Here is a 27,339-nt window from a genome sequence, read left to right on the forward strand (position 1 = left end):
ATAGCTTTTCCCCTAATTTTAGAGTTATATTCCTGGAATCTAGGAATGGAATTATTGGATCAAAGATTAAAAGCATAATTAAAGTCTTAATATATTAGCCAACTTTTTATCCAAAAACTATGGATCTTTTCCTGATAACAACTCTGGCAGTATTAAGTGTTACTGTTTTGAAAAATCTTGGATAATTTGATACTTTAAAAATGGTATCTGAGGCTGGGCGAGGTGGCTCACGCCTGTAATCCTAGCACTCTGAGAGGCCGAGGCGGGTGGATCATTTGAGACCAGCCTGAGCAAGAGCGAGACCTCATCTCTATTATAAATAGAAAGAAATTAACTGGCCAACTAATATATATAGAAAAAATTAGCCGGGCATGGTGGTGCATGCCTGTAGTCCCAGTTACTCAGGAGGCTGAGGTTGTAGGATTGCTTGAGCCCAGGAGTTTGAGGTTGTTGTGAGCTAGGCTGATGCCATGGCACTCACTCTAGTCTAGCCTGGGCAGCAAAGCTAGACTCTGTCTCAAAAAAAAAAAAAAATGGTATCTGAGGTTGAATATTTTTATGTGTCTATCATTTGTATTGCCTGTTTTGGGTCTCATCATGTATTTTTCCCATTTACCTTGTGGCCTCATATTTTTCTTATGACTGATAAAAGGTATTTATTTATGTATTAAGGATGATAACCATTTTTCTGTCATGTTTGCAAATGTTTTTCATCAAATGTTTATTCTTTTAATTTGGTTGTTTTTAAAATATGCTTTAGTTTTACATTTTTATGTGGTCAATCTTAGATAATTTTCTTTGTTCTTATTAGCAGGTTTGTTCTTTATCACCACCACCACCTCTTAAGCCCCCCGCCCCAAAATAAAGAAAAAACTGGCAATTTGATCATTGTTGTCCTGTTAAAATTCAGCATTTGTGTTTATTATAACTCTTAAGATGCAAGGGAATCACATGTATTTAACATTTATTCAGAAACAATTATATTTCAGGTACTTTAAATGTTGTCTAGGCTATGACAGAGTTTGTCTTTTCTCTAAATACTGTAAATAACTTATGTGTGAAAATATTGATAAATTATGGCCTCTTTTTAAAATTGTAAGTTGTATATTTTGCTTTTTGTATCTTTCATTGTAATTAATGGTAGAAACCTATTTCATGACTATATGATAAGTTTCCCTTCCTTTCCTTAATTGTAGGGTAAAAAAGTGTTACCTTCAGGCTGCTATTGTGAATTGTGGTCTACGGATGTGTTGTGGAGAAAACAAATTGCACAGCAATGAATATTCTTACCAGGATCTTATGAAATTGTTCTTCAGTGTTGTCATAGATTCTTCTGGAGAAAAGAATCTGTGAAATTATGTGAAAAGAGACCATTTTTCAAAACAATGGGGGAAAAAGCAAGAAGTCCAGGTAACGATCAAGAAAAAAAGGCAGAGAAACACCATTATTCTTACTATTCTTCTGATTTTGGAACTACACCACAGTCCTCTGGCCAATCGGTGGTTGAGTCTTCTCCCCCTGCAAGTGTTAGTGAAAAAGATCCTAAAAAACAGACTTCAGATAGCCAAGTGTGTCACCAAGGTAAGTATTTTTTAAAAGATTCTGTTGAACCTAGAAGACTCATTTTGAGTACTTGAGGAAAACTTGTATGAATAAACTCTTCTATTAGTATATATGTTGTTATTAAATATATATACAGAAATGGACTGATTTACATATAAGATTGGTTATATGTTTATAAATTTATGTAAATATTGCCTAAGGTACTATGTATTATCCTTTGTTATATTCAGAGTCATAAAATATATAGAAGAAAGTAACATAGCTAAGGCTTCTCATTTTGTTTTCTCTTCTTCCTAAATAGATGCTTTTCTTGGGGTTTCTAAGATATTGTAAAGGCAAAAAAATTACAAAACATTTTTACTCTTCTGTATCTTCATTTTTTAAAGGTAATGAAAGGCATTGATATAAAGTGGCTAAGGGGCATTTTTATAGATTGGGTAAACTTACTCTTGGTAAGTATTTACTGTAAAAGTTCAGATTAAACCTAGGAATGGAATTGGGGACTTGGGACCACAAGTCTAATTTGTTTTCTATTTAACCGCATTATAATGGAAACTGGATTAATCATTAAAAACAATTTTTGTTATTAAAATGTTACTAGTGTGGAACTAAATATTACATATTTTACCATATGATATTCTGTAAATGTTTTATTTATCTCAATAAATCTCTGGTTAAGAAAACTCCATTGTACCTAGTAACAAAATATGTAAGGTCTACAAGTACAGCATAGAAAAATAACCTAAGGCAAATGAGGTGATTACAGTATGCATTAATAAATGTAGTACAGTTATAACAGCAGTAGCTTAGAATGGTGACAGTTTAGATTGCAAGGTAGAGAGTGGTGAAATTGGGGGCTGAAAAGGAAAACAGAGGCCACATTATGAAAATCTCATATCCTATGCTAATATATTGACTATGTGGGGAATAGTTAGCCATTAAAAAGATATAAGGAAGGGTATAATTTGCCTTTATAAATTTTTACTTTGAAAAATAATATTTTCTCATTAAAACTTACAAGAATGTATATTCCTTTTGAAAGGAAACCTTTCATGCACCTTCAATCTAGCTTCTCTGGGATGTTCATACTTCTAATGCCTTTCCTTTTCTTTCTTTCCTTTTTTTTTTTGCAAGCACAGTGTTTTCAGTTTGTTTGTTTATGTGGGGTATTTTTCTCCGAGTCTGTCTCAGCCAGGAGCTCTTGTTACGATTTTGTAGTTGACAGCATGATCTGATGTTAAACTTTTGCTATATAATTAAGAACAAACAGATCTTAGGGTCGAACCTTAGAAAAATGCCTATTTTTCCCAAGAAATAATAGGATATAATTGGTAAGGAATACTTTAATTTTTTTCTTTGTTCCCCAGAAGGAACTTAGGAGGCCACCCAATTAAGGAGTCAGAACTTTGTAAGCCTTACCTTATTTAAGAAGATAATTGAGAAAAACTGTGAAAAAACAGTTCTAGCATCACCCAGAAAATTTCAGTTATCTTCAATCTGATTAGTATACTGTTTTCTATTTTGCACTGTCTTTTGAATTAAAATCTGTGGTAATTTGTTTGTCTTAGACCAAGTAACAGAACCAAACTGATACCTTTCCTTAAACACTAAATTAATTTCTTTCCGCTTAAATTGCAATCAGTGTAGAATAAACTAAGGAAAAAACAACTGAGATTAAAATAGCATCTTAAACACTTGGATTTGCAGATTTGCATGTTTGGTAGCATATTCTTCATTCTCCCTCCTTTTTAATTTTCAGCTTGCTTATTTATTTATTTATTTATTTACTTACTTACTTATGAATGAATGAATGACATGGTCTTGCTCTGTCACCCACGCTAGAGTGCAGTGGCATCATCATAGCTCACTGCCACCTTAAACTCCTGAGCTCAAGTGATTCACCTTCCTCAGTCTCCTTAGTAAGTGGGACAACAGTCATGCGCCATCACCACAACTGGCTAATTTTTCTATTTGTTTGTAGAGACAGGGTCTCACTCTTGGTCAAGCTGGTCTTGAACTCCTGACCTCAAGTGATCCTCCTTCTTCATCTTCCCAAAATGTTAGGATTACAAGCATGAACCATTGTGTCCAGCAGCATTTTTTATTATTTTAAAAGATAAAATTGGTGCTCTATCAGAATTTATATATATGATAAAATTTAATAATAATTTTGGTTATACATGTTTGTCTACTATATATCCATTCTTTGTTTTACCAGTAATATAAACATATCTTGAGTTTTTTGATATATGCATAGTTTATTTTTCCTACATGATTTTTAAATGAGTCAAGTTTATTTTTAACACCTGAAGGAAGAAAAAACATTTCTCACCCACTTTTTTTTTTTTTTTTTGAGACAGAGTCTCACTTTATTGCCCAGGCTAGAGTGAGTGCTGTGGCATCAGCCTAGCTCACAGCAACCTCAGTCTCCTGGGCTCAAGCAATCCTACTGGCTCAGCCTCCCGAGTAGCTGGGACTACAGGCATGTGCCACAATGCCTGGCTAATTTTTTCTCTATTAATTTCTTTCTATTTATAGTAGAGACAGGGTCTCACTCTTGCTCAGGCTGGTTTTGAACTCCTGACCTCGAGCAATCCACCCGCCTCAGCCTCCCAGAGAGCTAGGATTACAGGTGTGAGCCACCGTGCCCAGCCTTTTTCACCCACTTTTTAGTGGTGACTTAACAAGAGGGAGATGAAGAATGAAATATACAACAGCCAATTATCTTTCTAATTCTCTTATATTTCATCTTGATAATTTGAAAAATGGAAATAAAAGGTAGATGAAAGTTGGGAAATATTTCTGTGTTTAGGTTAATGATCAGTTTGTAGTCATACTAGTAGAATATGCTAAAAAATAAATGTTCAGAGTTTTAGGATGTCAAAAAGTTGGTTGTGGAAACCCTTTTGTATGTGACTAAATAGTTGAAAAAAGTATAAGTGAAAAATTTTTATTCTGATTCCTACATTATTAGGCTTTAATTTTTCATATAAATTGCTTTTGTGTGAAATCTTGTTTTCTGAGCAATGTAATTTTATACATAAGATCAGAGAGACATTCACCTTTATATGTAATCATATGTATAAAGTTTCTGCTATTCCAAGAGCTAAGTACAAATATCATTATATATATTATATATATTATTTACATATAATATATACCCCCGAACTTTGTTAACTCGGATACTGGAAAAAAAAGAAAATTTGAAATGATGGACATCTCAAATTTAAAATTATATTCTAAAGTAATGCTATGCAGTGGAAATATAATGCAAATCACAAATGCAAGCCACAAATGTAATTTTATATTTTCTAGTAACCATATTAAAAAAAGAAAAACAGATGAAATTGATTTTAATAATACATTTTATTTAACCCAGTCCAATATTTGGATTTAAGTATCTAAAATATTTCTATATATAGTCAGTATAAAACATTGGTTATGAAATATTGTGCATTTTTTTGAATTAAGTGTTCAAAATCCAGTATGTATTTTACAGTTTAAGTACATCTCAATTTGGATAACACACATTTTAAGTTTCTCAATAGCCATGTGTGGCTATTGGATAGTGTGGTTTTAAAGTTGTAATTAAGAATTCCCTCATTTCTTTTTATTACCACTTTTTTTCGTGTATTCAAGCATTTATAGAGCTGTAACCCTAAAGCAGTACACATTCAAAACAGCTTCTAAAAAATTATCTATGTTTTAATGAAACTTTATAATGTTAAATTGTAAAAATACTTTTTTTTAAAAACTTGTTTATATAATGGAATCAGGTATTCATGTCTGGTGAGCTAGGGAGGGAAAGGTTGGATATTCTAGTTTTTCTTCAGTTTTTTAAACCTCTGGAATGAATGTTCTCCTCAAAAAGTGCAGTCACCTTGGAGACTAAAGTTCATTATTCTTAACTGAAGCACAGACTTTGAGATGCCTCTTTTAAAGGACAGGTGCTCTGTATATTGAGGCTTCAGTTTAATGAACTTTTGGTAAAAATAAAAACATTATTCCAAACTTTTGAGAAATGTTGTGATTTAATAGGTTCACTTTAAAGATTTCATATGCTTACATTTTTTAGGATGTGATTATTTGTTTTTATCTTCTCAAATTATGTCAGGTGTTTTTGATTTGAATATCAGACAAAAGAAATCTGAGAAAGCATTTAGAATCACAGCTGTACTGCTGTTTTCCACTTTGATAAATGAGATGAAGTTCTTAACAGACAATAGGTAGAACTTTAACATACTTAGTTCATTTTACTCTCACAACCTAGTTATATTGGTGATATCATCCTCATTCTAGGGGTTGGGAAAACAGACTTGGGAAGGTTTAATTGAATTTCCCAAGGAGTTACTAAATGATAACTTTAAGTCCCAAATCTCCTGCTGTGTACAATATGCTGTCATTCTGTCCTTAAACGAAGTTGTAATTAATTTAGAGGAAATACACATTTTCACATTTCAAATATTGATTACAAATATCTCGGCACAAATGACTTGACTACCACAATGTTTTTTCCAATGTTTTGTTATGCACCATGCTAATACTAAAGATGCCCATGTTTGAATTCTGACTTACTATCTTACCTATAAAGTTAAAAATGGTTAAAGCCTGATACTATCTTCTCTTAAGCAATGTAGAATAATTCCATATAACTATGATTTTTGATCGATTGGAGTATTCTTGACCTTTCTGAAAAGATTGCAAACCTTAATAGAAACATATTTAGAGCTCTAAATAAAACCTGATATTTAACTAAATATTGTAAAACCATTTTTTTAACAGACAAAAATAACTAAAGAATCTTATGGGCTCATTTGTGGTAATATGAATAAATAAGACTACCTTTGATACATCTTTCACTTTATGTTATTACTATTTCTTTTTTAGTCCCTGGGAAACCAAGCCCTAAGGGTCTGCCTAACAGAAAGGGAGTCAGAGTGGGATTTCGCTCTCAGAGCCTCAGTAGAGAGCAAGTTCGGAAAGATACTGATTTTGTTACAAAACGGGTTCTTTCTGCAAGACTGCTAAAAATCAATGAGTTGCAGAATGAAGTATCTGAACTTCAGATCAAGTTAGCTGAACTGCTAAAAGAAAATAAATCTTTGAAAAGGCTTCAGTACAGACAGGAGAAAGCCCTGAATAAGTATGAAGATGCGGAAAATGAAATCTCACAACTTATAGTTCGCCATAACAATGAGATTACAGCACTCAAAGAACGCTTAAGAAAATCTCAAGAGAAAGAACGGGCAACTGAGAAAAGGGTGAAAGATACAGAAAGTGAACTATTTAGGACAAAATTTTCCTTACAGAAACTGAAAAAGATCTCTGAAGCCAGACATCTACCTGAACGAGATGATTTGGCAAAGAAACTAGTTTCGGCAGAGTTAAAGTTAGATGACACTGAGAGGAGAATTAAGGTAAATTTCCCACAGCTTCTAATTGTTCTGTCTTGGGTTGTTTTTCATTGGGCATTTGATATACTCTGTTTACTTATTTCAGTTCGGTGTTTGCTTGGAAATGAAAACTATTTTTAGTGTTATCTTTCTGAGTAAGAGATAAATTTAAGATTGTATATTTAAGAGCAAGATGCAAAAGATGATTTATGTTAATGAGACACATGTTGATGGATGAATGTTTAATTCTTTGGATCGTAGTCATTTTGGGAAAATATTATATTTGATTATCTGATTGTTTCTCTAAAGTTGAAAATGATGCTATAATAGCCATAGTATATAAAACTGACCTTTGGGGCCATAATGTAAGAAATGCCACATGAACAATGCTTTTTGTTTTTATTTCTTTGCATATTATTTAAGGTTGATAATACTACATCTGTTGGAGTAGGGTGTACTCTACTCCCCAAAATAAAAACTGATAGGGGCCGGGCGCTGTGGCTCACGCCTGTAATCCTAGCTCTTGGGAGGCCGAGGCGGGCGGATTGCTCAAGGTCAGGAGTTCAAAACCAGCCTGAGCAAGAGCGAGACCCCGTCTCTACTATAAATACAAAGAAATTAATTGGCCAACTGATATATATATAAAAAATTAGCCGGGCATGGTGGCGCATGCCTGTAGTCCCAGCTACTCGGGAGGCTGAGGCAGAAGGATCACTCAAGCCCAGGAGTTTGAGGTTGCTGTGAGCTAGGCTGACGCCACGGCACTCACTCTAGCCTGGACAACAAAGTGAGACTCTGTCTCAAAAAAAAAAAAAAAAAAAACTGATAGGAGTGTGGGTAGGAGAATATTGAATAACTAGTCTGAGAGTACAGCAGATCTTTTAAGAATGTTTCTTTCATGAATGGAGAGAGGAAAAGAGTTCTATACCATGACTTTTACACAGGGAACTTAGATGCCATCTGCTATATATAGATCATGCAGAATCCCTGAGTCAGTTCTGTTGCTTAAAATTGATAAATAGTTTGGAAAGCAAAGGTAGGAAAAAGTATGGGAATAATGCCTGCTATGAGAATTCTCTGAGCAAAGGAAGCTTAGAACTATAAATAAATTAGTGGCTCACGCCTGTAATCCTAGCTCTCTGGGAGGCCGAGGCGGGTGGATCATTGGAGCTCAGAAGTTCAAGACCAGCCTGAGCAAGAGCCAAGACCCCGTCTCTACTAAAAATAAAAAAAAAAAAAAACAAACGTTAATTGGCCAACTGAAAATGGAAAAAAAAAAAAATAAAGGAATAAAAAAAAATTAAAAAAAAATAGATAGGTTTAAAAAAAATAAATAAATTAGACTTCTGAATATATTAATTAGGTATATTTAATACATGGCATGTTATAATACTTAGTCTGTATCATATGCCATGCCCATTATACCAGTGCCATACCCAGTGACAGTGGCTTATTAAATACAGTGTACTTTAGTGGCCAGAAAAGTGCCTAATTTACTCTCCGAAATTTGCAATTATTATCTTCTGTTTAGAACACAGGAGATATCCTATTATATAGGCTCTACTGATGGTCAGCTCAAAGTGCAAAGCAAACATATGGAAACTTTTTTTCTTAAGGGCCACTTACTCTTGGGGTGGCATGGGAATGAGCACTGGGAGCAGTTATCACCATATACAACAAATAACTTAACAGTTTAGTTATTTTTAAAGGGAAATATGCCACATAATGGATTTTAAAATTAGGAATGAAGAGCCTAAGTTGCTAATTAACAAATACGATAAATAACTGAGTGTGTTTATGTATAAAACTACATGTATAGAGAGAACATAAAATTGCAGTACACACACACACACACACACACACACACACACACCCACATATCCTGCAGTTCTCTCATATAGTCAGTTATGTAGGGGATTGATGAGTGGTGGGGAGGAAAGAGAAAGAAAGAACTGAGGAAAAATGAGAATTGGCTTGTGTATTCTGAGTTATAGATGGAGGTAAATTATTAATATATGGCTGCTCATTTGGGAGTGTGAAAATTAGTCATCTGTAATGGTAAGTCTTTGAAACTGTTAACCATATAGTGTCCTCAATTTTTTATATTGGATTTTAAGAAGTTTTTAAGTTAACTTTCTATTTTTAGTTAATTGTAGATTGGCATGCACTTATAAGAAAATTATATAGAAAGATCCCATTTACCTTTCACCTAAGTTTCTTATAGTGGTAACATATCGCATAACTATAATATAATGTTACAACCAGGAAATTGGTTGTGATACATTGATATCCATCAACCTTACTCAGCTTTCACTAGTTTTACATGTATTTGTGAATGTACTTGGCTCTATCCAATTTTATCACATGCACAGACTTCTGTGACCACTGCCACTGTCAAGATACAGACCAGTTCCATCACAAGGATCCCTTGCATTACCCTTTTACAACCACAGCTACTTCCTGCCTTCCGCCTCTCTAACCTGTGACATCCACTAATCTGTTCGTCATCTTTATAATTTTGTCATTTCAAGAATGTTATTTAAATAGAATATATATAGTAGAATTTATAAATATATATAAATGTATATAAACAGAATATAATCTTTTAACATACGCAGATTTCCCTAATTTACTCATCTAAGTTGTTGTATTTATCAGTAGTTCCTTTTATTCCCTGAGTACTATCCCTGGCATGGATGTACCACAGAGTGTTATGGTACATTGTGTTACAGACATTTGGTTTGTTTCCAGTTTTTGGCTATTAACTAATAAAACTGCTATGACCATTTTATGTACAGGTTTTTGTTTGAACATAGATTTTCATTTTTCTGGGATATATGCCCGAAAGTGTACTTTCTGGATTATAGCATAAGTATATGTTTGATTTTGTAAGAAACTGCCATTCTCTTTTCTAAAATAGTAGTACCATTTTATATTTCTAACAGCAGTGTATAAGTTGTCAAATTTCTAAGCATCCTTACCAGCATTTGGTGTTAATGCTATTTTTTATTTTAGCTATTCTGATAGGTGCGTAGCACCATCTCAATGTAGTTTAATTTGCATTTTCCTAATGGCTAATGATGTTGAGCATCTTTTCATGCACTTATTTGCCACCTGTAGATCTATTTTATTCATATTTTTGCCAATTTTCTACTTGGATTGTTTATGCTTTTACTGTTGATTTCTGAGAGTTCTTTGTTTATTCTAATTACAAATCCTTTGTCAGATATGTGGTTTGCAAATATTTTCTCTTAGTATGTAGTTAGTTGTCCTCTTCACAGGGTCTTTCAGAGGAAGTTTTAAATTTTGTTGTGGTCAATTTTATCAGATTTTTCTTTTATGTATTGTGCTTTGGTGTCAAGACTAAGAACTCTTTTCCTATTCCTATTGTCCTTGACCTGTTGCCTCAGAGATTTTTGCCTGTGCTTTTTCTAAAAGTTGTCTTCCTCTAGCATTATTGAGGCCTAATTGACAAATAAAGATTATATGTATTTAAGGTATACAATTTGATGTTCTGTAAAAGTCTTATGATTTTATGTTTTATATCTAAGTCCATGATTTTCACTTTGAGTTAATATTTGTATAGAGTGTGAAGTTTACGTTAAGGTTCAATTTTTTTTTGCTATGGATCCCCAGTTGCTCCAGCATCATTTGTTAAAAAATTCCTTCATTGAATTGCTTTGGCACATTTGTCAAAAATGAGTTGGACATAATATTGTGGGTTTATTTCTGCATTCTCTATTCTGTTCTATTGATCTTTTTTGTTTGTTCCTTTGCTATTACCACACTCTCTTGATTACAGGCTTCATGGTAAGCCTTAACATTAGAGTCCTCTCATGTTATGCTTCATTTAAAAAATTTTAGCTATTTTAGCTATATTAGATCCTCTGCCTTTCTATATAAATTTTAGAATAAGCTTGTGTAGGTCTACAAGCACCTTCCTGGGGTTTTGATAGGGATTACATTAAACATAGATCTATTTATGGAGAATTGACATCTTTACTATGTTGAATCTTCCAATTCTTGAGCGTAGTATATCTTTCCATTTATTTAGGTCATCTTTGATTTCTTTCACCATCGTTTTGTAATTTTCAGGATATAAATCTGCACATGTTTTGTTCGATTTATACCTAAAAAATTTATTTTCTTTGGAGCAATTGTAAATGGTCTCCTTTCTGAATTAGAAAATTACTTTTGAACTTATATTTTTGAATTTCAAATCTTATTTTTGTTGTAAAGTTATTTTCACAAGGGGTTATGAATGCTTTATTCATACCAAGGAATGACTTGGTTTAGGAGTTTACTCTTAAGTTTTAGGAGTATTGAGTTTATCAGCTTTATGCCTCAAGTTGGGTTGGTAGATCTAAGCTGCTTCATTTTTGCTGTAAGTGAAATTATATTGGAATAAAAATTTAATATGCTATTATGAACCTACTTTTCTGAAATCAGTAATCTCACTTCAGCTGTCATACCGCACTAGCTCTCTTCTGAATGAGGTAGCCTCTGCAACCCAGCTCTCAGGTCATTACTATCTACTTTTTAGCTTACCGTTTTATATTTACAAAAGCCTCTGGTTTTTAACCCAGTATGTATTGTTAACATCTTTCATGATCTCAGAAGTCAACCCAGAATTTGAAATATTTACTGTTGAGTGTCCTACTTTATTGTGAAATTTAGCCTTTGTTTTTGTACCTCATTCAGTTTTTAAAATTTTATTTTATCCAACAATAAGTTAATTTTTTTTCTTCTAACTCAGTAGGTTATAGTCATACTATTAATTGGTTAAGAAAGCTAGGAGCTTGATTGTGCTATTTCATTTTGCAAATTAACTAAAACCCAAGAAAGTGCTAGATATCCTTTGAAATTGCAGTAAAATCTTAGTTGTGCTATCTTTAAATTCTATGCTTTTCTTTCATAAGGATGGCTGTCTATATGGTGTTGGCTTTTGTTTTTCTTTTGTGATGGCTTTTTGATTCATTTTAAGATAAAACAAGGCTGGAACTGTAGCTGGCAGCTTTGTTTATTTATGGCTTGTCTCATTTTAGGAAAGATTTCAGGCCACAACTCTTATTCATCTTGTTAGTTGCATTTCCTTCCTAAGGTGGGTGGAGAGGAGGCATTCTTCAAGATTATCTATAACCATTTGAGCTGTGAAAAACTTTCCCTTTGAACATCAGTCTATAATTTGGGTGCAGGCTTATTTTGTTAGTTTGCGACTCATAAACTAAGTAGTTTAGAAATAGATACATGGTTAGAGGGACAAACAGCCAAAGGTATCAGTGGGGACAACCACCATGACAATTGCCTTTTCTCCTTCAGAAATCAGCCTTCTACCTTGTGAGATACTGTTTGCTCTTATCCCAGGTCATTTACCAGGGATGGAGAACTACTAGATGGGGTTAAACTTGTTAAGCTCTACAAAGGGCAGGCTGATAAATCAGACTGCAAATTTACTTCCTTATTTAGAGTTGACTTTATACCTTTATTTTGGCTTTTACTTAAATAAATTTATTGAATAGAGTCCTGTCAATATAGCAGCCTAATTTTAATATATTTATTTTAATATTAATAGTTATACATGTTATTAATTTAATATTTAAATAAAACTGCAATGTATACAGAACCTAATCTTTATAGCAGAAAAACATTTTTTAGTTATATAAAGTAGTGGTTTTCAAACTGTTGCTGTCAAGACCCTTTTATACCCTTAAAAATAATTGAGGACACCTCCACCACCACCCCTGAGCTTTTGTTGCTGTAGGTATACATATATTGATGTTTACCACATTGAAATTAAAACTGAGAACACTTAAAAATATTTCTTAATTCACATCAATAATAATAAGCTCACCTGGGCACAGTGGCTCATGCCTGTAATCCTAGCACTCTGGGAGGCTGAGGCAGGAGGATCCCTTGAGCCTAGGAGTTTGAGGTTGCTGTGAGCTAGGCTGACATCACAGCACTCTAGCTCAGGCAAGAGAGTGAAACTCTGTCTCAAAATAATAATAATAACAACAATAATAATGAGCAACTCATTGCATGTTACAAAATCTTTTAAGAAAAATATCTATATTTTCCAAACCAAAAATAAATTAGGATAGGAATAGCATCATTTTATAGACAAAAATTAAGCCCTACACAGATGTCTAAAGTAGTTAGAAAATGGAAGAATATTTTAATAGCCTTTTTAGATAATGAGATATTCTTCTTTGATATTACACTAAAACTTAACAAGTGATTTCTTAATGATTAGTTATGATGTGGAATTTGAAATCATATTGATGAACTTTTTGTATTCGGTTACATTAAAATCTATTGATCTTTTTTCTCCTTTGGATGTTTAATATCATGCATTGGTCATTTGGAAAATATTGGTTCATTGAGTTATACAGATTTTCCAAATGTTGACAGATTTCATTGTATAATGTCACATGTCATGTAGCTTTTGGAAAACTCCACTGTATACTCATGATACAATCTGAGTGAAAATGAGTGAGAATATCTTATTATAGAATAGTTTTGACCTTGAAGACCCTCCAAAACTGTTTAAGGGACCTTTAGGAGTTTCCATAACACTCTTGGTGATTCACTGACTTAACTTAGGCAGTTCTTTGTTAGCAACTTCATTAGTGATTCCCCATTATGTAGTTTCTTTTAGTGACTGCCAAACAGCACTATTTCTTAGTGGGCCTGAGACTGGCCTCAAATAGGGGCTGAAGGTAAAGATACCAATTCAGTCCTAATCTCTTCTAAGAAAGACTTATAGTTGGGGTTATATTTGTTACCAAGGATGCAGTAGCAGATTAATCACAGCTATGACCAACAGTATGTTGTAAAACAAATATCATGAATTGTAACTATCATAAGAATCCATAATCATAAAATAGGAAATTATCTTCTAAGCTTTATAAAAATATCATAAATGATAGTAGCATGTACATAATTATTTTTTATTCTTTTTTTCATTTTTTAAAAAACTTCTAAATTGTTCTTATCTTTCTTTTTCCTTTCTTTTCTTTTCTTTTTTTTTTTTTTTTTGAGACAGAGTCTTGCTCTGTCACCAGGGCTAGAGTGCCATGGCGTCAATGTAGCTCACAGCAACCTCAAATTCCTGAGATCAAGGGATCCTCCTGCCTCAGCCTCCCGAGTAGCTAGGACTACAGGTGCATGCCACCATGCCTGGCTAATTTTTTCTATTTTTAGTAGAGATGGGGTCTTGCTCTTGCTCGGGCTGGTCTTGAATTCCTGACCTCAAGCGATCATCCCGTCTCCTGGAGGGCTAGGATTACAGGCTTGACAAATTGGCTTTTCAGACCAAAACCACTGTGGCCAGCCAGTATCATGTACATAATTATTAAAAAGACTTCAGTAAACTGTAGGGTACACACTTACTACATAAAAAATTCAACTCTATTTTTAACATCGGATTGGCACAGAGTGATTTACTTTGTTGGGAAAACATAATGAAACTATTAAGACTTTCTCTACTTTTAAAAAAATATTCTAAAGGTTAGGGGGAATGGTTTGAGTATCATAGAGCTCAGTGTCATAGAACTGTGAAGGGAAGTTTGAGTAGAATTTTTCTTTTGGTACATTTTCCTATAAAAGATTGGCATTCAAATCCCTTTGACCCTGGAGTAGCCCTTAAGTAGATATTTGTTTCTTGGTGATAAAATAATATTGCTTCCTACTGTAAGCCATTTTCAAAAGTAAAAATTGATCAGCATTATCTTCCCTTAGTCTTCGTAGTTTATTCAGAACTATTAATAGAATTGAGCTGTCTAGGTCCATTTTCCTTCATCTTTCCCTGTTATACTATTCCACTTACTCTAGAGGCTAGGTATTTGTTCTAAAAGTTTTCCTGCCCTTTCACCCTTCAGAAACCCAAATCAAGAAGCCCTGCCTTTTGCCTCTTCTACCTGTTCTGTATTTTTTCTAACAAACGCAGCAAATTAGAATGGAATAGTGGAGGTCAGAACAGGTCAGCTCTGTTCCTGTCCTACTCTGACCTTGTACAGTTCTCTTAACTGCCAGGTTTCAGTTCCTTCATCTGAGGAATTAAATGGAATGATTTCTGAAGTGTCTTTCATGAAAGTTCTGAAATCTGATTTGTCTAAATTCATACTTTGAGCCTTTTACATGCCAAAAGTATTTTATATTCCAAAAATGTTTAAACCATATTTATCCCCTCAATAAAGTCCTTATTATGTCTATTGTGTTGAAGAGATGAAAAATTCCTAGTATTGAAAAGAAGAATTGCTTATAAAGTAAAATATCTTTCATTGAGATCCTACTAATTTTTTAGCATCTAATAATCTAAAGGATTGGCTAGATTTTGTTATTTATATATATTTTTATCATTTCTGGAGGGAGAAGATTTACAATGAAATGATGAGATTTATGATTGAAGGGTAAAGCTTAAAACCATTTCAGAAAACATCAACAAATTAATATTTATTAATTATTAATAAATTAATACTATCAATTTATTTATAAATTATTGATTTATTTTAATATTTATTAATTTATTAATTTTGCAGGATTATTAGAAACTGCCCATTGAGATAGAACCATTGTTAAAGCAATTTTGTGTTAATATTTAAGATAATTTTTCTATTGAAAAAGTAATACAAGCACTAAAGAAGGGCTTAAAAAATTCAAATAATACAAAGAGGTATGCAGTGAAACAGTTTCTCTTCTGTTACGCTTGTAGGCCCCTTCCCAAGAAGCAATCACTGTTAAGAAATTGTCTCTACGTATGCAAGCTCATGTCTATATATTAATGTCCTTTTTTCACCCTCTTATCATAGAAGTGCCATACACACTGCTCAATGCATGGTTCTTTCACTAAAAAGTATATTTTGACATTCTTTACATATTAGGTATGTGTATATGATTTTTACGTATATATATTTTTTACACACATACAATTAGCCTCATGCTTTTAAAAGGCTGCATACTATTCCATTGTGTAGATAAATCAAAATATGATGAACCCTTCCCTTATTAATGTTAAATTAAGTTTAGCTTAAAGTTCCCTCCTTACATATTTTAAGTTTTGCTTAAAGGTTTCTCCATACGTAGTTAACTGTCACCTAACTGGATGTGTAAACAGACTATAACCTACTCTTGTACCAATCATAGAATTTTGACTAATCATAGCCAGATGTTCAAATAAGGCAGACACACAGAGCTATAACCAATCCAGCCGTTTCTGTTCCTCACTTCTGTTTACTGTACATCACTTTCCTTTTTCTGTGCATAAGTCCATAAATGTTATCTGACCATCTAGCACTCTTGGAGGCACTGTGAACCTATTTTGATTCTGGGTACTGCCTGATTTGCAAATTATTCTTTGCTCATTTAAACTGTGTTAAATTTAATTTGCCTAAAGTTTTTCTTTTAACGTTGTATATTATTTTTTTGCTTTGAGGTAGTATAAAAGATGCAAGGCATGAAACATAGCCTTTGTATACACATTAGTATACTAATGGAATCCTGGATGAGAAAGTCACTGGGTCAATAAAATATTTTAAAATTATTTTTGGCTATTTATTAATATAAGATTTCTAAAGAAAGCTACTGAATAATAGTTTTTCTTGGAATAATTAAAGTTAAATTTTTCTATTTGGGGAAGATTAGATTGGCCTTTTTTGTGGTTAGTATCTTAGGAGATTTTAAAGCATTTGCATTTGGGCTTTGCTAACTTAGTTGAGTCAGAAATTATTTGATTATAATTCAAGATCAAATAAAAATTATTTAGTTATATTTTAATTATGTTATTAACTAACACCTACCTCTTAACCTGTTAAATTCCCAATGAAACTTGAAATTTGATACATATACACATTATATAAACAAACAAGGTTCAAATTCTGGTTATATATCATTCTAGCTTTGTGATGTAATATATTATTTAGATTATCTGATCCTGTTTCCAGTTTGTAAAACTTTGCAAGTGCTGATAAACAATGTTAAAGTTCACAATGAGTCTGCCTCAGTGCCTAGTACTGATCAGGTACCTAATATTATCAGTAAAAAATAAATAAATAAACTAAGCAAATACACTAAAAGTTCATTAATTAAATATAAATACATCAAAGCATGGTAGCATTCTAGAGTTTGAAGGGACCATGGAAATAGTTTAATGCATTTGTTTTCAAATTGTGTTCAGTAGACTTGAAGCTTGAAGGGTTTTTTTTTTTTCAAGGTTTGAAACTACTGATTTGGTCCATTGATTTTTCAAATTTTGGCAATTTTCACAGGCAGCCATATAAAGGCTGAACTGTTTTGTGGTGATGATTGGTGAGTTAGGATACAGAGAGGGCTTTAGAAACTCACTTGCCCAACAACCTGAAGCAGCCTCTGAAATACCTCTATGAGTAACTCATCTAGTCCAACCCGAACATTGAACTATTGAGGAAACTGAGACAGAGATGTTAATTTGCCTTCTTCTAGGTCACATGGAATCTCATAGGTCATTAAAACCACATGTGTGGGACTACAATTGCAGTCTTCTGTCTCCCATTCTGTTGCTCTATTATTCTATTATCATTTTAGTAAAATCCTTGGAATTTTGTCACATATTTAAAAGCTGAGTAATATAATAATAGTACATATAATAGTATATTGTAATAGTATATTGTGTTTTTTCATAATTTTTAATGTAATGTGAATTAAAATATTGAAATTTTGGTTATTTGATCAGCATCTTTTGGTAAAATGATCTACAAACTATAAAAGATACAAATCATTTTTCAAAGTTTGTCATATCAGCTTATTCTTTATCAGTGATTTGTGGAGCAGGAAACACTTCTAAAACCTGTTTTAGATGCTGTTTTGGGTGCTGCAGTAGATACTATGATAAATATTGTGGAGTAAAATCTAGCTATGTTGGAAGACAAAAGCTTAGAGCAAGGAAAGGCTTGCAGACATTTTTAAAGAAAACTTAAAACAGGTTTCATTAGAAGAAGAACAAGGCCCACTATTTAGGGCTGACTTTCAATGCACAGAAGAAACATAACTATTGGATTATAAATTTGCTTCCATCTTGTTCTGCTTGCAGCAGATGAAGAAATAATAAGACATAGATATCTCATTTAAATGAAGTCACTACAGATTCAGATGAATTATACCCCAGAAGACTGAGGAACCTTGCAAATATGATTTCAGAGCCTTTGTTAGTGTACCTTGGGGAGTTAGGAAGACTAGAAGTAAGAAAGTTAGAAAAGGCAAGTACCAGTGTTTTCAAAGGGAGGCAGAGGGAGATGTTGGCAATGATCAATCAGTAAGCTTGTTGCCAAGTCTCTACCAAATTTTGAATATATTTTGGAAAATACTGCTCACTTAGAAATATTTTTACTTTTTTTCCTCTTAGTATTATTAGACTGGTACATTAATCTATTGTATCCTCTTGTGTGTATATACTATATATCTGTATTATATTCTATACTACATGCTATACTATACCATGTATATAGTAAATATATGCATGTACTATATACCTCTATATTCTATAACTATACTATATCTACTAGAATATAGTAGATATAACAAGAATAGTATATAGTAAATATGGTTAAGTCTTTCATGTTTTTTTTTTAATGGAGAAATGTAGACTGGTTGAAAACAATGTTTGAAAACTTTACAATTGGATCAGTAACTGTACTCAAAGGGTGCAGATAAATAAATAATTGTCAACTTGGAGAGAAGGTTTCTAGGTGTGTGTTTTGGGGTGCCATCTTAGGCTCTATCCCTTTCAGCATGTTTAGCAGTGAATTTGAACAGGCTCCTTACCAGCAAGAACAAGTCTTATTTGGTTTTGTGCTTGCAACATTTGACACTCTTGTCTGGAATAAAGTTATTGTTTCTTAAAAGAATGAATAGATGGATCAATTGATGAAATAAAATGGCATTCAGAAATGGTTCAGAAATAGGAGGGACAACTATGTGATGGATGAGAAGATCAAGAGTGAATTAATTGGCCGGGCGCGGTGGCTCACGCCTGTAATCCTAGCTCTTGGGAGGCCGAGGCGGGCGGATTGCTCAAGGTCAGGAGTTCAAAACCAGCCTGAGCAAGAGCGAGACCCCGTCTCTACTATAAATAGAAAGAAATTAATTGGCCAACTGATATATATATAAAAAATTAGCCAGGCATGGTGGCGCATGCCTGTAGTCCCAGCTACTCGGGAGGCTGAGGCAGAAGGATCGCTGGAGCCCAGGAGTTTGAGGTTGCTGTGAGCTAGGCTGACGCCATGGCACTCACTCTAGCCTGGACAACAAAAGCAAGACTCTGTCTCAAAAAAAAAAAAAAAAAAGAGTGAATTAATTGATCTTCCTAGGCTCAAAATATGGCCCAAAACGAGCATGCTAAAATTTAATCAGGTTAACTTTTAGGTCCTTAATTTTTTTCTGTTTATTTTATGGGTATCATATGAGCCCTCACTTGAAAGTAATTCAAGTTAAAAAAAAAAAAGTATTGTTTTTTAATTTATGAGCCTATACTCAGTTTGCTGCTTAAAAGTTATCAGAAGGTAAAAATAGTTAACCAAGTATGGTGGTGCCCTGGTGCTAGGAGGTAATAATAACTCTAATTTTACTGGTCAGATTACTTATGATAATAGGTACCAAATTTTAGGTAGCAAACTGACATGTGGAGAGTAAACAGGTAGCCAGGAGGTCAAAAAACTGGTGTATAAGAAACAGTGAAAGAAACATGAAATCATGGATAAGATTAAGGGAAAATGTAATTTACTTCATTATGTATGGGGCGTCACATGGAAGCGGAGAAACAAATTTGCTTTTGGATGTTCCTAATGGTTATTACTGGGAAGCTGGTTTCTACACTTTCATAAGGAAGAGCTTTCTAAGTAATTGGAATTGTCGAATAATGAGTACCCTTTGAATTATCGAGCTTTCTTCCATCAGAAGTATTGTGCAAAGGCTCAATGTTTAACCTTCTAGGAATATTGTAAAAGGCATTCCTAGAAAGTGGACTAATGAGATGACCTCTAGGGTCCTTGCTTACACAAGGGTCTAAGTCTTTAGAATTGAGCTACAACAACACTGAGCAGAGATTAAAACAACTGACATTTATAGACCTGTTTTAACAAATGTGGTATTGTTAAGCATATATTTCTTTATTAATAAAAAAGTGAAGGTTATTCTTTGGGTTTGCTGGGAAAAATTATTAAATTATGTTAATCCTTTATTTCTGTTAAAGAATTCTGTAATATTTCCTTTTGAAGAAAAAGTTAAGTATGTTTATATTTTTTGAATTACTATTAAAAAGTTTGTTTAAAGAGATTTTGAAATATACAGTAAATTGAGGGAAAATATCTATAGTCCTACCAAACAAAGATAGCTACTATTTGCCCTTTATTCTTATTCCGTTTAATTTCTTAAAGCACTTTTAATTTTTTTCCTTACAAAATATTTTGAACACATGGAAAAGAGAATATTTAAAATATTCATGTACTTGATTTTTTAAATTTTTGCTTTAGATCTTATTTTTAAAAATAAGATGTTACATTAGAGTTCCTAATATCCTTTCTCCAGACATCCTGTTACTCTCCCTCCTCAGAAGTAGCTACTCTTCTGAAGTTGCTAGAGATGGTTTCTACCTATTTTATTTTTTATTTAATCATATTTTTAGAAATTGTCTTTTAGTTTTCCTAAGTAATACACGTACATTGTAAAAAAATTAGAAAAAAACAAAAAGATAAAAATTTAACATTCTTATCCAGATGTTACCATTTTTAATATCTTAGTGTGTATCCTTCTGGATCTTTCTCTGTCAGTGTGTATGTATTCTATGTGTTATATATAAGGAAATTTCCTTCTATTACTAACTTTCTAGGGTTTTTGTTTTAAATCATGGATTGTATTGAATTTTATCAAGTGATCAAATGCCTTTTAACTGATCAAAAATTTTTTTCATTAATTAACATGACAATTACATTTATATATTTTTAATCTTAAATTACTCTTGTTCTTTGCTTTTTTGGGATAGATGCTATATAGTTGTGATGCAATTTTTATACATTGCTGAATTTCTTATGCTATTAATAATATTTGGGATTTTTGCAACAATACTTATATATAAGAAGGGCCTATGATTTTATTTTTCAAGCTGTTCTTATCCAATTTTGACATCAAGATTATAAACATTCTCAAGAATGACAAGTAGTTTTTGTTCTTTCTGTTCTCTTTTACACATTTTAAAAGATAGGGATATCTATTTCTTAAAATTTGGTAGATTTCACCTCTGAAAACATCTGGATTTATTTAATAATAGTGCTTATTGGGGAGTTTGTTTTTGCTTTTTTATTTCTACTTAACTACTTCACTTAATAGATTGATTCAGGAATTATAGTTCTTTTTCAGTTACTTGGAATAATTTATATTTTTCTGGAAAATTGTTTATCTCAGATGGTATATTTGTTGGCATTAAGTTTTTCATACTATTAGAGATTTTTACAATACCTACCATTTCCATAGATTCCCCACTTTTATTCCTACTATAGTAAATATATGTATGCCTCCTCTTGTTAAAAGTTGCCAGAAAATTAGCGTGTTCAGAAACAGTGTTAGTTTTGGGTTCAGAATTAAACTTCACACATGTTCAAGGTTGTTTTACTTTTCTGGTAAATTTTTATTTTAATCATTAAATAATAACTCCTTATCCCTCCCTAATAATGCCTATTTGTCTTAAAGCCTATTTAGTTGATACCAGTTTTCTTTTGGCTAGATTTTCACCTAATAAATTATTTTCCTTTACTGCACTTTCAACTTTTGTTTGTTAAGCTTCATCTGTGCTTGTACAAGACCTGGCTACATTTTTAAGAAAAGAATACAGTATAAGGTTATCTTTTTCAACAAAGTTATTTACATTTGTTACGACTACTAAGATATTCAGATCTACATGTATTATCTTGAAAACAAAATTATTATAATTTCTTCTCTCAGCTTTTTTTCTCCTTCCTGCCTTTTACTTTTTTTTTTTTTTTTGAGACAGAGTCTGGCTTTGTTGCCTAGGCTAGACCGAGTGCTGTGGCGTCAGCCTAGCTCACAGCAACCTCAAACTCCTGGGCTCAGGCAATCCTTCTGCCTCAGCCTCTTGAGTAGCTGGGACTACAGGCATGTGCCACCATGCCCCGCTAATTTTTTCTCTCTCTATATTAGTTGGCCAATTAATTTCTTTCTATTTTTAGTAGAGACGGGGTCTCGCTCTTGCTCAGGCTGGTTTTGAACTCCTGACCTTGAGCAATCCGCCCGCCTCGGCCTCCCAAGAGCTAGGATTACAGGCGTGAGCCACCTCGCCCGGCCTGCCTTTTACTTTTTACTCTGCTTTTCTATTGATTTCAAAGTGACACATTCTATTTTTATTTTTTTTGAGCTTATCCTTAAGTTTTTTAAGTGTGCTTGAATTATGGAAGTTTAAAATATCTCTGTTTTTTAAACTCTGTTAGGAAAGTAGAACACTTTTTCCAGTCTCTTCTCGTATCATCTTCCATATTATTATTGTCCGTTTTAATTGAGTTTATTTATAAACGTTTCTTAATTTTTTTAACATTACTATTAGATTTACCATTGTTTATGACATATCACCATTGCTCATTATTGCTTCTTTCTTTTACGGTTTATTTTGTTCTTACTGAAAATTTTCTTCCATTAGGTGCTTCTGAGTGGCAAAATGTTTTAGTCTTTGTCTGAAAGTATTTTATCTTCATTCTTGAACGACCATTTTACTTGGTCTTGCTTGGATTCCAGGTTGACAATTACTATCATTTGGAATTTCAGTATATATTGTCTCTAGTACCTTTTAACATTGTTTTCTTTAAGTTGAATCATTTCCTGTTTTGCATCAAAATTATCTATGGGTAGGATTTTTTAATTAACTTTTTATATTGCAATAATTTCAAGCTTACAGAGTTGCAAATTTAAAAATAGTACAAAGAACAAACCTATACACATAAACCAGATTCATCTATTGTTAACATTTTACCACATTTATAAAATGCACACGTGCTCTTTCATGCGATCTCTCTGTGTCATACACATATACAAAGGTAATTTTTTTCTTCTGAGGGCAAGTTGTATACACCATGCCTTTTAGCCCTAAATATATCAGTGTGTATTTTTTAAGAATAAGGATATGCCATTATATAATCATAGTACAATTATGGTAGTACTGTGATTTATATTTCTACAGTAATTACCTCTAATCTACTGTCCACAGTATAATTTTTTCAGTTGACTTAATGTCTTTTATATTAATAGCACTTTCCCTTCTCTAGTATAGGATCCAGTCCAGAGTCAGGTATTATGCTGAATTGTCCAGGTCTCTGACCTTCTTTTATTTGGAACATATTCACATACTTTTGTTGTCTTTTTATGACATTCACATTTTTAAAAAATATTGTTCCTTATCCCTCTTCATTTAATAGACTATCCTGAATTTTATATTTCTCTGATGTTTCATTGTGACTGAGGTTTTTTTGTATTCTTGGTGCAAATATTGCATAGGTGATGTTATTTCCTTCTTAAGATGTCACTTTTTGGCCATGTGCAATAAATCACTCCTGTAATCCTAGCACTCTGGGAGGCCAGGGTGGGAGGATTTATTGAGGTCAAGAAGGAGACCCTGTCTTTACAAAAAATGGAAAAATTAGCAGAGCATGGTGGTATGTGCCTGTCGTCCCAGCTACTCAGGAGTCTGAAACAGGAGGATCCCTTAAGCCCAGGAGTTTTGAGGTTCTAATGAACTGTGATTACACTATTGCACTCTAGCCAGGATGACAGAGCAAGACTGTTTCAAAAAAAAAAAAAAAAAAAGAAAAGAAAGAAGAAAGATATCACCTCTAGAGGCACATAATGTTCACCTGGCCTTCATTGGTAATGTTTATTTGTTTTATTTTATTTACACCTGGCCAAAGTGTTGATGTATTTGTTTACTGTGTATAATGTCCTTCTGCTTACAATGAAACCGATAAACAATCTGTGAAGAGCTGCTTTAAGAATATGTAAATATCTTGTTTTTCATCAAAATTTAGCATTCTTTGATGATTCTTTCCTGATTCAACCTTTGTTGTGATAATTTTCCCTATTCCATATGTCTCTTTATATCTTCAATTCTGAACATTCTTAGCTTTTTTGTTTTTCAATTTGCTTTTCTCTGATTTTGTCATTATATTTTAGATTCCTGTTATAAACACATTTCATAAAGAATATGGATGGCCAATAAACATGAAAATTAACTTTAGTAGTAATCAAAGCAATACAAATTAAAATAATTATAGTCTTTTTGGGTCAATCTGATAGATTAAAGAATTACAAAACCCACTTATTACAAGAATGTAGTGAAAAAGGCTACTTGACTTTCAAAGAGAATATAAATTGTTAACAACCTTTCCTTAGGGCATTTTGGTTATGCTTTTCAAAAGGTTTAAAATTGTATAAATGTCTGTCAACCCAGAAACTTTCTTTTTTTACTTGTAAACTTCAATTATTAGTGCTTTTTTTGATGTATAACAGTTTTTAATGTCTCTTTGTATTCCCTCCTTTTTTCCCATCCCTGCCCACTAATCCCCAGTTGATCTGCTTTTTGTCCCTATAAAATTAGTTTGCATTTTCAAGAATTTTATATAAGTGGAATGCCTGGCTCCTTTCATTCAGCAAAATTATTTTGCAATTCAAATGTATTATATGTATCAATTGTTCATTCTTTTTTATTGCTGAGTAGTAAGTAAATACCCTTACTGTATAGGTCTAATACCACATTTTGTTTATCCATTAGTTTGTTGATGGATAAACAAATGATGGACATTTGGGTTGTTTCCAGTTTTTGGATATCACAAATGAAGTTGCTAAGAACATTTATGCGTAAGTCTTTGTATGGGCACAGACCTTTACCCAACTTGGGTAAAGATTGAAGTGTGGAATGATTGTGTCATTTAGTAGGTACATGTTTTACTGTCCAACTGTCTTCCAAAATGGTTATGCCATTTTACATTCCCACCAAAAGTGTAAGAGAGATCTGGCTGCTGCTCATCCTCACCAACATTTTATATGCTTAGTTTTTCTAGTTTTAGATATTCTAATAAATAAGTAGTATTGTTCCATTGTGGCTTTAATTTGCATTTCCTTTATAGCTAATGATATTTGAAGTATTGTTCAGTGTGCCCATTTGTCCCTGTATATCTTCTTTGGTGAATTATGTGTTCAAATAATTTCCTCCATTTTTTACTGAGCTGTTTGATGTCTTATTACTGAATTTTTGAGGATACCTATGTATGTATATTTAGTGAGAAAAATATATCAAAGTCTCAGATTATAGACACCAAAATGTTGACAGTGATTATCACAGGGTAATAGAATTGTAACTGCTTTTGATTTTATATTTTTCTTTGTGATTTCCTAATACTTTAAAATAAACATTTATTTCATTTGTAATAAATATTTATATAGATATAAAAACCTTTTTTTCATCCAGAAGTTAGATACAGTATTTTAACAATTTGTTATTTTATTTATTTTTTAAAAATTTATTAATAAATAATTTTTTTCATTTCTTTATTTTTAAATTTTAACTTGTCTTTTTTCCATAGAAGCCAAAGGTTATTTTAAAAGAAAATATTTTAACTTAAATTCTATCATAAACTTCATAAAACATGTTTGAAGACCACAAAAATGGCTATTGTTTTTATCTAGAGATATTTTACTTAGGTATTCTGTGATCCTTCAATAGCACTATATAATTTTAGATATCGTGGTGTCCAATTATTTGCTTAAACAATGAGTTTTGAAAGCCTGCGTTTGGCTGTCTTTTACTTTCAATTTAAATGTCTATTCATGTGTGCTTCCGACAAATGCTTAAGAATTTATTACAAATTATTGTGAAAAATAATATAATAATAGGGTAGGTATATTACTAAATTATTAGTAAATCTATTTTCCAGTTTATTTTATGTTCATTGGTGCTAATAAGTTCAGCTTGATTTATATGTCTTATACAGGACCAGTAAAAACATCATTTTGACACTACTATGTGCTGGTTTTTACTGTTGGATTCTTATTAAAAAAAAATAGTACTGTTTTTTATGTGTTTGCACATATAGGAACTGTCAAAAAACCTTGAGCTGAGTACTAACAGTTTCCAACGACAGTTGCTTGCTGAAAGGAAAAGGGCATATGAGGCTCATGATGAAAATAAAGTTCTTCAAAAGGAGCTACAACAACTATATCACAAATTAAGGGTAAGCACTTTATTTTAAATTGCATTATTTTTCTTGTAATACATATTAGATGAAAACCAAATATTTTAGAATACTTACTATTCATATTTGTAAGTTGGTACAATAAAATTTACAAAATTCTCATATTGGCACTTAGAAAAGGTTTCTTGATATAATCAGTATAACAAAGTGAAACATTGAATACACTAATAGGAATGATGTAACTGGTATAAATGGTAAAATCCTAGAGGAAAATTATGGGAACTAAAATTTTTCTGTGCTGCATGGTTGAATAACCCAGTGTTCTTCCTCAGCTCACCCTGTGATTCATTATTTTTAAAGTTGTCTCAAATGATGTCTTTTATTTTCAGGGTGTTTAGATGAAGCATTCAAATTATTTAATTTTGTTAAAGTAAATGTTCTTAATTCTATCTAGAGGTCATTGAGGAGTAGAAATTTTATGCAAAATTGCTCCAAATTATGCCTTATCGTTACAGAGTTTTCTTTTGTTAAATTCTCAGAAAAAGCCATAGCCTCAAAATGGTCAAGAACTCCTGTGATTAAAAGAGTGGTCTAATTTTTTAACTCATCTATAATTCAGAACCCATATTTGAGAGATGCTAACTAAATTCTTTGTCTCTGTGGCTAAGCCTGGTTGACGGTTTAGATAATACTAGTTCTATCAGGTAAGAAGGGGTAGAAAATGAAGTGTGCCTTAATAGTTTTTTTACTGCCAGAACATACTGAACTTTTTAGGGAAAATAATTGGTCTACTCTTCCCTTAATGTACTAGAGACATTCCATTCTATAGTTTGGTAGTTATGGAAGTAACGGAAGTTATGGAAGGAAGCTGAGCCAGGTATATTTCAATATAGTAAAAAAACAAACAAAAAATCCAGTTGACAAGGGAAGGGTTTTTGTTTTGTTTTAAACAGAGACTCTCCTTCTTTAATTGTTTGGAATTTGTTTTCAGGAAAAGGAGAAAGAACTGGATATAAAAAACATATATTCTAATCGTCTGCCAAAATGTTCTCCAAAGAAGGAAAAAGAACTTGCATCAAGAAAAAATGGTATAGTAGTTATTATTGTTGAAAAACTGACATTATAGCTATTAGTTATTAGTAATATGATAAATTCTGAAATGGAAG

General features: G+C 32.3%; 1 protein-coding gene across 3 annotated transcripts in view; it reads left to right on the forward strand.

Moving 5' to 3' along the window:
• Positions 1-27,339, forward strand: part of LCA5 (lebercilin LCA5) — a 55,657-nt gene that overhangs the window by 20,320 nt on the left and 7,998 nt on the right. For all 3 annotated transcript variants that reach the window (XM_076003171.1, XM_012763688.3, XM_012763686.3), the window contains 4 exons: positions 1,197-1,581; positions 6,451-6,980; positions 26,075-26,212; positions 27,165-27,261. In XM_076003171.1, coding sequence (XP_075859286.1) covers positions 1,386-1,581; positions 6,451-6,980; positions 26,075-26,212; positions 27,165-27,261 — 961 coding nt within the window. In that variant the 5' untranslated portion in view covers positions 1,197-1,385. The remainder of the gene's footprint in view (positions 1-1,196; positions 1,582-6,450; positions 6,981-26,074; positions 26,213-27,164; positions 27,262-27,339) is intronic.

Source organism: Microcebus murinus, chromosome 5, assembly GCF_040939455.1.
Source record: "Microcebus murinus isolate Inina chromosome 5, M.murinus_Inina_mat1.0, whole genome shotgun sequence".
Lineage (NCBI taxonomy): Eukaryota > Metazoa > Chordata > Mammalia > Primates > Cheirogaleidae > Microcebus > Microcebus murinus.